The following is a 14,055-nucleotide window of genomic DNA, read 5'->3' as shown; positions in this document are numbered from 1 at the left end:
CCAAATACTAGCAATTACAGCTCCCATCTATGTTTTTGAGAGAAGTCATCAATGGAAAACAGGTTCTCCATGTAGCTGAGAATTTCCAGCAGTAAGTCTTAACAAAAACAGCAGGAAAAAAAAAAAGGAAACGGAAGAAAATAAAAAATACATATGCTAAAAATCACAAAACAGTGAGGTGAAATGAGCTAATATGGCACTGGCTGCACCTTCAGACAGAATGTGCAAGGGAAGGCAGTGCTGGCCAGCCTGCCTCTGGAAGCACTGGAAAGGAAAAGCCATGGGCCACCAGTGTCACCTGTCTTTCTTTGTTCTCATGTTTTCAATAAAGCCTGAGAGGTGTAGGAATGGGGAGGGGAATATTTTGTTTTGTCTCCCAGAGGTGTTTGGTAGTGAGCTATGGCAAAGGGGCAGCAAACTGGGTTCTAGAGCCCAGGAGTGGGATTCATCTGCCCTGACCTCCTGCACCCCACCTGAGCCGGGGTCCCAGAGCCCTTGGGCAGATGGACGGCTTGGTCCCAGCCCTTGGGCAGATGCTCACAGCCCCGTGTGCAGGGATCACTCCCAGCCCTTGGGCAGATGCACACAGCCCCGTGTGCAGGGATCACTCCCAGCCCTTGGGCAGATGCTCACAGCCCCGTGTGCAGGGCTCTGTGCTTGGGCAGATGCTCACAGCCCCGTGTGCAGGGCTCTGTCCCAGCCCTTGGGCAGATGCTCACAGCCCCGTGTGCAGGGGCTCTGCCTCTGCAGCAGCCCCGGTGCTGCGGGACACGAGGGTCGGCAGCGGGGCTCGGGCAGCCCCGGGACAGTGCTCAGACAGCCCCGGTGCGGTGCTCAGACAGCCCCGGTGCTCACACAATCCCGGTGCTCACACAGCCCCGGTGCTCAGACAGCCCCGGTGCTCAGACAGACACAGTGCTCGGACAGTCCCGGTGCTCACACAGCCCCGGTGCTCAGACAGCCCCGGTGCTCACACAGTCCCGGTGCTCACACAGACACAGTGCTCACACAGCCCCGGTGCTCACACAGCCCCGGTGCTCAGACAGACACAGTGCTCACACAGCCCCGGTGCTCACACAGCCCCGGTGCTCAGACAGACACAGTGCTCACACAGTCCCGGTTCTCACACAGCCCCGGTGCTCGGACAGACACAGTGCTCACACAGCCCCGGTGCGGTGCTCACACAGTCCCGGTGCTCAGACAGCCCCGGTGCTCACACAGCCCCGGTGCGGTGCTCACACAGCCCCGGTGCAGCGGGACACGCAGGAGAGCTCATGGACAGAGGAGCAGCACCTCAGCCTCCGCCTGGGCACATCGCTTCCCTGGCAGCACAATTTTACACTTTACAAACAAGGCCTTGTTAAAGTGTAAAATGGCCTTTGGAGCACGTGTAAGTGACTTGGTTTCATATCTTAAAATTTTCAGAAGAATTTTGAGAATTCCAACACAGCCATTGAAGATTTCCAAAAACCTTTTGATGTGTTAATGTAATTTTGACTGAATTACAATCTTGCACAAGTTTCCTGCTCCAGCAAAATAAATTATTTACTTACTCTTTAAATACCATCCCAATCTTCTAATTTCTTTGCTGCATGCGTTCTAACACATATGCTGTCTTCTCTTGGATTAGATTTCTGCTTTTAGAAGTATTAAGATTAGCTTAAATTCATTAATTCTTCCTACACAGCCAGCTTACTTCTCTCTCATTTCCATTTTTATTCAAATTACTCCTGACTTCATGGTTTGTGTCTTCCATAACACAGCTATGGTTCAGTAATTAGCTTTCATTCTGAAGCAATAAATTTTAATTTCCTTATTTTACTTCTGAGCTTTTCTGACTAGACTCCTTCCTTCCCCTATATTTTAACATTGTTTTTATGAATTAGAAAGAAAGGAAAGAGAACAGTCAAAATACTTTAAAATTATTTCAGTACATTTATGCATTCCTTATATCTCTTTTTAGAGAAACAGACTTCACATTTAGCATAAATTTTTGTGGGGTTCTTCACCAAGTGTGTTGCTTTGTAGTGTTTTTCCAAAGGGAGCAGAAATAAAGTAAATTTTTAAATTAATATTGTTTTGGGGAACAGGAAGAAGTGAAATAGATACCCAAGACAAATGTCAGGTAATGCTTCACATGGACATCTAATGAGAAAATCTAAGTTTAAAAGTGTTGTGAAGTGGGACTTACATTTATGTGTAAGGGAAGAAAACATCTTATTCAAGATTTGCTAAGAAAGACAAGTCTCCTCTCTGTATTTCTTCTCCTAAAGACATTGATTCCTCTTTCTTACCAGATCTACATGCGGTTTCTGGACTATCAGATGGAGCACTCTAACGAGTGCAAAAGGAACTTTGTGGCTGTGTATGACGGGAGCAGCTCCATTGAGAACCTGAAGGCCAAGTTCTGCAGCACGGTGGCCAACGATGTGACGCTGCAGACGGGCACGGGCGTGGTGCGCATGTGGGCCGATGAGGGCAGCAGGCTGAGCCGCTTCAGAATGCTCTTCACCTCCTTTGTGGACCGTGAGTACACTCAAAGGGCCCATTCTCCTGCTCAAGTCTCTTAGTAAGCAGCAGGAAAACATGAAAAAGGTTGTTTCTGTTTCCTTCACATACTGGCAGGTAAATTAGATAATTGCTTTATTACATTTCTAACGTGGTTCCTGAAGAAAAGCTTTCCTGCATCCTTAAAAGGTTTATTTTCCATTTGAATTCAGCAATACTGCCCTAGGCTACATCCTCCTCACAAAGACACATCCTTCCCTACAAATGAGCACAGAGTTATTTCAAAAAGACAGCAGAGGGATTGGAGCTTGCTATCCCACCAGCGCCCAGTTCCCTGCCAGACACCACAACAGGCTCTTCTTAAGGCCACTCTGGATGTTCAGAAGAACAGAAAACATGCCTGATCCTGTAAAGTCTCTCCTTCCTAAACACAGCTCTGTCTTCAGTTGTGGGTCTGGACCTACAGCCCCTCCAGCCAAGCTGCTCCCTTATCCTCAGCTGCATTTGGCTCTGATGGACCCCACATGTGCTCCCTTAGCAAAGCCCTGTGGTGTGGCACAGTGATAGACAAGTGGTTAAATTCAAGTTTATTCAAGAAGCCTGTAATTAAAGCTGAGTTGTAAATGCCATCTGGATTTTTGTTTGGATTCCATAGCCTGGGTTAGTTTTTATTCTCATTGTAAATTAAGATGTCTCTCGAAAGCAGATTTTTTGTGAGATTTTTTTTCTTCTAAGGGTGTTGTACCTGAATGGAATTTTGTTGCCTCACATATTTACAGAAGACAACACTGTCCACACTGCAGAACCATTGCACTAGTGTTTATATGGCACTAATGCAGATTGACTTCAGAACTGAGAGCAGATCTGAGATACATGGGGAGAGCTGAATGAAATATTCCCATTTCAGGAAGTCAGACCTATGCTGGTGCTAAAGGTTTTCAAAAAGTTCTGCTTGAAGAATAAACAGTACAGATTTGCTAACAAAAAAAAAAACTTTTCTGACAGAACATGTCTGTAGCCAGTCCTGAATAAGATCCTGGTCAATAACTTGCACAAAAGTTCAGGTTACAGGTAACAGGTAGACTTTATGTTATGTTCCATAAACCAGTGAATTTTAACATAGGAGAAAAGCTACTTTTTATAAAACAGCCTTTCTTAAGTAACAATATATATAAGAGAAGTAGATTTTGGCTTACTTTGAGTATATGGTAGTAAGGAACAGTTGCATGCTCTAGAATATTGCTTAGCCTACAAGAAGCATTTAATAAGCTTTAGATATTCAGAATTTAAATAAATGTCAGTTTTAAGTACAGCTTGCAAAAATTGATAACTGCCTTTCCACTAGCTTTTATTTCAATACAATTATTAACATTGGTGATAGTGCAAGTTATTCTAGCTTTCAATGTAGAAAATGCTATGAACTTTGCCAGGGAAATTGTCTATTCATATAATAATTATTGGAGTGGCTTTTTTGTTGTTGTTGACCTTGGATTTTTTTTTGTGGGGGGGGTTTTAATACAAGAGGTTGAAATACTAAATACTCCTAAAGGCAGATAACTTTCCAAATTCATAAGTTTAAAGCAACTCAAAAGTCATTGGCAGAAGAACATCTGCAAAGGTATGTGGTTGTTATTTACCCGAGATACTGCCTCTCTTGGGTAGGGCCATTGAAAAGTATGTGGCTGTAAAGTGTTTCAAGTATTCTTACATAATCTAGTCATAAGCAATGAAACTAACTGAAAAAAGTGAATCTGAGCTTATCTTATTTTCAGATTGTTAAGCTATCTTTCTCTTCTACCTTGCTAATGATTTGTAATTACATGAAGCCAACCATAAAAACAATCAATATTTCTGGAAAGATTTCCATAAATGAACTAATAGTGCATGACAGTCACCTAACACACACCTAGCACTGTTTGCAGGTTTGAATAAGTAATTCAGCTAACAGCAATGTGAAAAATCAATGTATTTGATTCCTGGCTTGATTCAATAGATGAGTAATGCTGGATACAAAGAGCACTGTGAGTGTTGCACCATTTTTGGGCAGCTGTTATGAGAGACCAGCTATGTCCTTGAAGTCCTAGGCTGGAATTGATCAACCATTGTCACTTTTAGACTTCAAACTCCACAAATAACAAACAAAAGGAAAATGAGTCCATTTGTCCCATCTTCATGAACTGTGAAAAAAAGCCATGCCCACAAAAATTTAAAGGAGTACACAAACATGTGAAATAGAGCCTGTGCTGGCAGATGGAGAAGCAACAGGAAAATTCATCAACCAAATACAGAACAGTAAAAAAAATTCACCTGTTCAGGGAAATGAGAAGGAGAATATGTTTAATATGTTTACATTATGGCATAACTGACAGAACAGGCCTGATCTCAACCTTCCAAAGGAGTGACCCTGTTTTAAAGCAGTGCTCTTCAGGCTAGAGCTGCTCTCCAAACAATCACATTCTCAACTCACTTGAGCAAGGAAGTGATGTGATGGTTACTGCTACATTTTTAAGCACTGAGATTACATAGATAAAGTGTTCCAAAATACCCTCTAAGTATGTTCTGTATTCATACTTGCACTACAATTAAAGCAAGTTTCTGTATGGAACTTCTTGCCAGATTGCCAGAGTTAAGCAGTAACAGCAAATACAGAGCTTAAAACCAATGAGTGTAGGTTACCCAGCTTCAGTGGAGTAAGCCATGGAAAGACAATAAATATTTAATTTAGGAATGCAAAATCAAAATTATAACTTTTAATGTTCTTTTTTTCTTAGGCATAGCTCCTCTTTTTGTCATTGAGATTCTCAAGCCTAACAGAATGACTAAGTGAGAAATGCAGTGCTCAGGAGCAGTCATTCCCTCTGCTCTACCCTTTGGGTTTCCTGTGATGTTCCAGAGAATCCAGGCTGCTCAATAACCCATTCTTTCTGTGAAACCAAATAGCAGAATGTCTACCACACATCTTTGCTGTTTAGTATATAAGTGACTCCACTAATAACAAACATTTCCGTCATAAAAATACCCCATTACTGAAACAAATGAAAAACCAATTTCTTGGTTTCTTGGTGCCCTGAATATATAAATAATTCCCTCTGTATTTGCTACAACAACCTGAAAAGAATTATCACTACTTTCTAATATCTTTTTTCTTATGTCAAGGAGCTGAAACAAATACAAAACCATGGGGCAGCCTTCTAGTTAATTTCTTTCTTCAGATTTCAGACTATATATAGATAGATACATAAAAAACTAAACTGTGCTCTCTCAATCCCTGCATTAGCTCTAATAGGAGGATCCAAGAGCTTTTGATTCACAAGCAGGAATGACTTAGATGCCTCTAGTTACTGAAATCTCTTGAAATTACTGAAACAGTCCTCCACAAGCTGAAATCTGATTTGCCTTAAGATAGTAATGGGCTCTAAAATGCAGATGCTCAGGGAGTGCTTCACAACATCCACACAGCAGATGCTCCAGAATAAATATATCATTGATAGTGAGCATGGGATTTTTAAGTATTAAGTTTTTAAAGACACAAACTAAAACCTTCTTCCATCATCTGTGTTTTGTGACTGTCTCTATTTGCTCCCTACCCCTTTGGAGCAAGAATGGGTTTGTAGCATTGATAATACTGAAATTGCTGAAAGCAATTACACGGAGGGAGAAAAGCATCAGATAGTGACGTGCAAGAGGAATGATTGTGTTTGAACCAGAGAGGAAGAATGCATGTTAAAAACCCCAGATACAGAAAGTTAATAGTTTTATTGCAAGGCATCAATTACTGAAAATTCTGAATGTTTTCTTTCTCTTCTCTCCTGCAGCTCCCTGCTCAGGCAACACTTACTTCTGCCATAGCAACATGTGCATCAATAATTCTTTAGTCTGCAATGGCATTCAGAACTGTGCATACCCTTGGGATGAGAATCACTGCAGAGGTGAATATAGTGCAAACCACAGCCTTTATGAGCTAGGCTGGTCAGTTTGCCTTTCAAGAAAGTCATGAAATGTCTTTTTCCTGGAAATATGCTGAAGACAGCTATTCTACTAATCTCAGGAAGGTGTTCCAAATTTTTTATTTAAACTCAGGACACATGTAAGCATCCTGGATATTGCTCTCACTGCTTTTAACTAAATTTCTTCCTCTTCGGCATATACTCTCTATTTTAAAAGGATATCAGCTTGATAAGAAGTAGAATTTAGTATTTTTGAGGCTGCATCCTATCAATTTCTAAACTGTAATAAAGCAAGGATTGTAGGGACAGGTAATACCTTTTAGAGATAAAAATAAAGAGCTGAAAAAACACAGAACTAAGTTTTCAAGCACAAAAACCCTCTCAGGGTTGAAATAGAAGCAACAGTCCTCAAAGACAATTTCAAAACATTTGTTTATATGTGTAAATCACAGGCTATTTCAGGATAAATTCAGCTGCTGTATATGGTGTGAGAAAGGATGGGAGGAAGGAGGAATAGTTAGGGAGCATGAAACAAACACTTATGGAATACAGACACATGTAAATTCGTGCTTCTAGAACATGGCTTGGGAGTATTATTTCAATCATTACAACTACAGTGAAGACTTGTTTCAATATCAGGCTTTGTAGGAAAAATTCTCATAATTTGAAGAAATTGTTATTCTGTTAAAGCACAGACTTTCTCCTGTGCTTCATGAATAGCTCAGTTGTCAGAGTTAGAACAAAACCAGTCTAAGGTCAACCATTTTTCTTGCTAAAGAAAACAATAGAACAAAATCACATGAGTTGTTTGCGTAGGGTTTTTTTACAAATGGAATGGCAACAATAGGTCTGAACACAAAACTCCAGAAGATTTAAGTATGTATTCCATTTCAAAGAAAACTGACCCTGCAGAAAAAGTCAAAACCTTCTCTATAGAAAGTCTTGAAAGAAAATTTCTTTTCAATGCAAAAATTCTGCTAGCATTTTTTTAGCAAATAAACATTACAAAACCCCTACTTGTTAATTGCATTTTGGGTAAACAAAGAAATTCACACCACTAGTAGATATTCTAATGTAATACTGTGGAAGTTTTCCAGTCAACAAAACTGGTCCATAACTCCCAAGTTTGCAATGTAAAACTAAGCTTCCTCTAAACAATCCTTACCTTTGATAATACTCAATATTCCCTCTTAAGTTTAATTTCTAGATCTCTTTCCCATCTTTACCATTTTCTAGACTCTCCCCTAGAATTCACACATCACTAATGTACTGCAGTATTAAAAAAAATTAATTCCATAAAAACTGTGTCGTTCCCAATATTTATAAATTGCTGTATCTGATGTTGAATAACCCATCATGTTTTATGTTGAATGCAATCTAAATTCTGCTGTAATACTTGCACAGCAGAAATTAAGAGACAGCTGAAGACTAGAGCCACATTGCCAGCTAAGGGAGACTGATGCAACCAAATAAGCAATTCTTAGCCTTAGAAAGAGCTGCTCACAATTGTGCTCAGTTCCTGCAGGCACCCAGAGTTCTCATTTAGTCCATATCAATAGCTGCATAAATCTGAGCATATTGTGACCTACTTATGCCTAAACCCTGTAACACAAAAATTGATAGAGAAGTCAGTTGTGTGCAATTTATTTTAAGAGACTGGCGAAGACATCGCCTTTTGCAAAACAACTTTTTGATTAAAATATCTGCCAAGAATTAAGAAACCTCAATGCCGACAAGAGAACTGCCATAGCAGTGAAATTCATACCTCCCACCATGGATGGCACCACTGTAATCTGAGATAGGACAAGGGGAGAGCTCTTCCTTCACTTCAAAGGTAAAAAGTAGCTCAAAGGAAACAGCCCAAGCTCTGAAGCAGAAATGGAATTTCTTATTAGCCAGCTACTTGGGAGTCTCTGCTCAGCATAAGGATTGTTTCAAATTACACATGATGGTGTGTAACTCTCCCCATGCACTGTGTGTATGTTTAGGTACATAACACACTTATTAAGATGCCAGGAGCCAGATACCTGAAAACATTATGCAAGATTTAGGCTACTACATTTTCTTCTTCATAGTCTTAAATTCTTCTCTGCCACTAGCCAGTGTTGCAGTGTAGAAATCTCTCAGTCCCTCAGGACAAAACATTAATGGAACAGAAGTTCAACTGGAAAACTTTAATCTTCAAATAAGAATTTTAAATATGGAAATCCATCTTGTTCTGATGCTGCCATCTTGTGTGTTTTCACATGAAGTACTAGCCAAAATTGCCAGATGATTTGGGTTGGTTGGTGTATCCCCCTACCTTTTTTTTTCAAGTAACTTTATCACTGGACTCCTAGAACTGGAATAAGAGTTTTGCTAAAGCTCCCTGTGATGAATTAGGTGTAACTGACTCACACAATAGACACAGCCATTACATTTCCAAGAGATGTTACAACAGTACAGTTATTCTTATCTCTGATAATATTTCACTTTTAAAGAAGAATGAGACAGTTTTAAATCTAGGTTTCCTACTACTGACATCACTGACAATGTTACCAGCAGGAGCCAACCATGGTAAGAAAAACATCATCTGTAGCTGGATTAAAGCTATTTAAGGTTAATTTAAGCCTATTTAGCTCATGGATTTAGGAATATAGACATCAGTAAAGGTTCAGGATGGAAGGCTCATCCCAGCTGAGTCAGCAGGCACTGGTTCACAGAGTTGCACCTGCCACTGAATTATCCAGAATTATCATATGGTAGCCACTAATGACAGGGAATTAGACAAATCCCATTGACATACAGCTCTAGTCTCCAGTCCCATTAAGTAATTTTATCACTTGCATGGCAATCACAATACAGTCTTGCTTTGTTTAAATACATTATCAAGAGTGTAGAAACTTATAAATGTCTTGTCATAATCCCTTTCTTCCTTTGCAGAAAAGAAAAGAACTGGATTGTTTGAACAAATCACCAAAACCCATGGGACAATCATTGGCATCACAACAGGGATAGTTTTAGTTCTTCTCATCATTTCAATTCTAGTGCAAGTAAAGCAGCCTCGGAAAAAGGTTATGGCTTGCAAGACTGCCTTCAATAAAACTGGTTTCCAGGAAGTTTTTGATCCTCCTCACTATGAACTGTTCTCACTAAGGGACAAAGAAATTTCTGCAGATTTGGCAGATTTATCAGAGGAACTTGAAAACTATCAGAAGCTGCGCCGCCCTTCAACAGCTTCCAGATGCATCCACGACCACCACTGTGGCTCCCAGGCCTCCAGCATGAAGCAGAGCAGGAGCAACCTGAGCTCCATGGAGCTGCCCTTCCGCAACGACTTCGCACAGCCCCAGCCCATGAAAACCTTCAACAGCACATTCAAGAAAAGCACTTACACTTTCAAGCAGGCTCACGACTGCCCCGAGCAGGTGATAGAAGACAGGGTGATGGAGGAGATTCCATGTGAAATTTATGTCAGAGGAAGGGAAGATACAGCACAAGGTTCATTATCTATTGACTTTTAACTTCCTGCTGAAGGTGGTGTCGGTGTATATACAAAGTGCTCATGGTACAATGACAGTGTATATATCAAAGGTGTACCATACGCAGCGTGTGAGATGCACACACTTTTAGCTTACTATACTTCATTCCAAAAAACAAAACCAGTCTTCATAATTAATTCTTGCTGGAAAAGTGGTGGATTTCCTCCCATCTTCCCAAGCTACCTATCTAGTGGAGGAATAAGATGGAGACCTGCATGGAAATTATCAGATAGGATGGTGGAAGAAAAAACCTACAACTACTAATCATTGAACACTGAAAGCAATGACTACTACTCTCTTCTTCATACCATTTACTCTTCTTTAGATGTCTGCTTTTCAAGACAATTTTAATACCTCACTTGCATAAATAAAAGTAGTTAAGTGCACTATGTGTATGTCAACATAGGTGTCTTATTGTATTTGTCAAATTGAAAGTAGAGTTAGTGTTAAGTGCCAGTTAAGACTCACGAATTATGTTACAGCCATCTGTTTCACTTGCCTTTAATTATCATTTCCACACTCTAGGCTTTGTGAGAAATAAGTGAAAAGGGTCACTGCCTTTTAACAATATAAAGTTATAATAATTTTAGTACATGTGGAAATAACTTTGCAGCTTTCAGTTAAAACACAAGTGAGTAGTCATTTTATTGTAGATGCAGACTTTTACAACAGTTTTCTTTGAAGAAGGTTTAGGATTTTAAAATATTCTGCCATATATTATAGCTCCATATGGCACATTGATTTCACAGCTCTGTACTTAGGAAACAATTTTGTTCCTGAGTTTTCCAAGTATTTACATAAATAGATTGTACTGTACATTTGTCTCTTAAAATAGCTTTTTACTCCTTGGTGCAGCCAATCTTCCCTACTGAAATCAGCAATGATACTTTTAGCTCATGTCCTACTTGCCTGAAGAGAACTGCTCTGAGAGCTGTGTGATTACTGGGTGTATGAAGGAACTGGAAACAAAGAAATCACAAAGCAACTCTAATTAACCCCTATGGAATCCTTCTTGTGCCCCTTGTTTCCATTTGCAAAATTGCACATTTCATACATTTTTAAATGGTGGTTTGGACCTAATTTAAAAATTTTTACAATATAGAAGAAAATTTTTAAAATATATTCTCATTGTGGTTTTTAAGCTTTTTATATAGTTTGATACTGTACAGCCTTTTTCTTAAATCCCAATCTAGCACCTGGACAGCAGGCTTCTTTCAGGGTCCCTCTTAGCAGTTCTGACTGACCTGTAGTTGCTGCTGCACACATCACAATTTCACAATTTGCCAAGAATACTTGTCCTGACTTCCACATTAGCCTACACTTTCTTCCCTGGGTAGTTTGAACTTATTTGTGTATTGTGTTTACAGGAAACCTTTGACTAAAGCTGATGCCCCAGCTAGCACTGGGCACAGCCTTTATTTACAGATGGATGTCAAACCATAGTGCTTGTTGTGCTGATTGTAGTACAAAAAAAGCCCCAAAAAAGTCTTAACCTATGACTCTTGCAACTGAAAATGAATTCTTTGAAATAAAGATGAAAAACAGCTGTAATCACAGATTTTCACTAGAATGATAAAGATTTTTTCAAATGCTTAAAATGTACAACACTTGAGGGGAAAAAAGAAAGGGGAATTGAGTTTCTTCAGCAATCCCCAGCTTCAAAATTAACCCTGTGTCTCCTGTTTAAAAAGAACTTAATCAGCTCTTATCTTAGACCCACAAGGCTGGATGTACCCTGGTGCCAGTTTTTGTGCTGGTCCCAGAATGTATTTCAATCTGAATGAATGAAAATGGGCTTTATTTTTAGATGCACTACATGCAGAAAATAAATGTTAAAAAAGTCTAGTTAATTGTTACTTGGAAAATTTTGAATATTTAATGCGAACATTTGGCAGATTTTATTTACTTCTCATTGATCTCAGGATGAAATATCTCACCATGACCTATAGGACACACCATGCTATTTGTGACAGTTTGTTAGTTCCAGATTCTTTCAACAAGTAATATGTAGTTTTACATGAGTCATTCTAATCCATATAACTTGTAAATGCTAGGTTTGCATGCCTGAGTTTTCTTTTTAAGGTGTATTTATCCATGTGCTAAAAATAACATGATCCCTACTCTTTCCCAAGCTAGGTTGCCTTTGAGCAGTAAAGCTGTACTAATAAAACAAACAGGAAGCCTGCAGAGCCCAAGTGTGTGGAGAAGAGGGAAACTGAAGAAGTTCCCAAATGGTTTGAGTAATATTTCAGTCTCTGTGGTAGCCTTGTGATTACATGGTCAGAACACAGCTGCCTTTTGGCTGCCCCAGAGCACAGCAGAGCTCCCACAACCAGTCCTGGCTTTTGAGCATAACTGGTTCCAATATGCCATGGGGTGTTTGAAAACCAATCTGCCTACACAGCCCATGGCAGGCTGGGCTTCAGTCACTGAGCTGTGCTTTAGGAAATGAGTCAGAACTACTAGAGCCATACTTGCACTTGCACTAAAATCCACTTCCCTTCAGAGAAAAGCTAACTGGGTGGGCTGCTGGGTACCACAGTACAGAGAACTGACACATCTAGAAAATGAATCTAGCAGTGGTTTGGAAGTCTCAGTCCTGTTGAAGCTGATGTTGTGGTATTTAAAGTTTTTGGGGGCATTAGTGAAAAATGTCACATTTCATACTACTGCAGTATCTAAACACCATTAGGCTATTTCCATTGTGTCTATCTTAAATCCATGCATTTCTAGGATCAGCCTCATTTTGCACTCCATTGTACCCATACCTGCAATACCCTCTGCTAGCACTGAATGCTCCTTAGCAATGTCACACTCACTAGGAACACACACTGAGCAGGACAAGACCAACAGCATTGATCACTTTTTGGGATTTCAAACTCATTTTTACCTTTTATCATAGTAGGCTAGATTATCTGAACAAACTAACATGAAGAATGAATTCTGATGAAAGTTGTACAAGTAAACCTACAGCCAACATGAAAATAAAAGTGACTGTGATTCACAACTCCAGTTCTCTGAGGAGACATCTGCATTTACAGAGGTGATGGCAGTGGCACAGGAAACTCAGGTTTATTGCTGTTCCTGACTCCTCAGTGATCACAGAAATACCAATGTGTACTTAAAATGCACAGGATTCTCTTGTCTGCTATAGACAAGATGACCTCACAGTATCTACAAATTCCAATGGCACATTGCAATAATGACTGTCTATTTTTACTAAACCAATAGTAAGAAGGGTTATGAAAAGAACTGTCATTGATTTACAAGAAAAGGTGCTTGTCATGTGAACACTTCACAGAATCTTTTTGTCATTAAAATATGCTTTGCTTTGTTTTTCACTTGGTACAAAAAATTCTGTGCATTAACAGCAAACCCATTGAAAGAGGGGAAAAGGTTTGCCTTATTTGTAAAACTAATTTGTCCCTAAATAAGTTCTTATATCGTTGATCACAACATTTAATTTTCCAAACTAAGTACAATCCTTTATCTGAAAGGATATCAACAGCACAAGTAGTAAATAAAAAGGTTAAAAAAATTAAAATATTCAGCACATATACCTAGGAAGATGAGTAAATTACTGTGGAACAACTGAATTCATGTGGATGTACCAAGCCACAGGTACAGTCTGAGCTTCCTGGATGCTCAGGCTCTGTGAATCTGTTCACAGCAAAACTCAGAGAGCCCATTTACTTTTCCATGTCCTTATTTCAAAGTTGACATGTAAGCCCTGTGATTGCTCAGGTCTGTAGACTGTTTATCAAAACAAGATTCCTAATCCATGCCAGCCTGAAAGATAAGCTGATTTTGCACTGAGATCACACTGCTAGAACTGAATATTAATTATAATAGGAGAAAGGATTTTAAAATTAAAAACCTGGATGAGTTGATTCATGCTTTGAAAATTAGTATTTACATCACCCATCTCAATCTAACAATATAAAAGCTGCTATTTTTGCAACTGCAAAAATCATTCCTGTGATATCTAATAAGCATCTCTGTACAGCATCAATCCCCCTTGTAAATGCTTAAATCACATGTCAATATGCTGTAATATTCTGTGACAGGTTTATTTTCAT

At 39.5% G+C, this 14,055-nt stretch overlaps 1 protein-coding gene across 3 annotated transcripts in view; it reads left to right on the top strand.

Moving 5' to 3' along the window:
• NETO2 (neuropilin and tolloid like 2) overlaps nt 1–10,362 on the top strand; it is a 30,842-nt gene extending 20,480 nt beyond the window's left edge. For all 3 annotated transcript variants that reach the window (XM_063167729.1, XM_063167728.1, XM_063167730.1), the window contains exons 7-9: nt 2,298–2,526; nt 6,324–6,437; nt 9,378–10,362. In XM_063167729.1, coding sequence (XP_063023799.1) covers nt 2,298–2,526; nt 6,324–6,437; nt 9,378–9,958 — 924 coding nt within the window. In that variant the 3' untranslated portion in view covers nt 9,959–10,362. The remainder of the gene's footprint in view (nt 1–2,297; nt 2,527–6,323; nt 6,438–9,377) is intronic.
• The last annotated feature ends 3,693 nt before the right edge of the window (nt 10,363–14,055 follow it).

This window comes from Melospiza melodia, chromosome 13, assembly GCF_035770615.1.
Source record: "Melospiza melodia melodia isolate bMelMel2 chromosome 13, bMelMel2.pri, whole genome shotgun sequence".
Taxonomy (NCBI): domain Eukaryota; kingdom Metazoa; phylum Chordata; class Aves; order Passeriformes; family Passerellidae; genus Melospiza; species Melospiza melodia.
The sequence above is the reverse complement of the archived record's forward strand: the minus strand, read 5'-3'. Positions and strand labels throughout refer to the sequence as shown.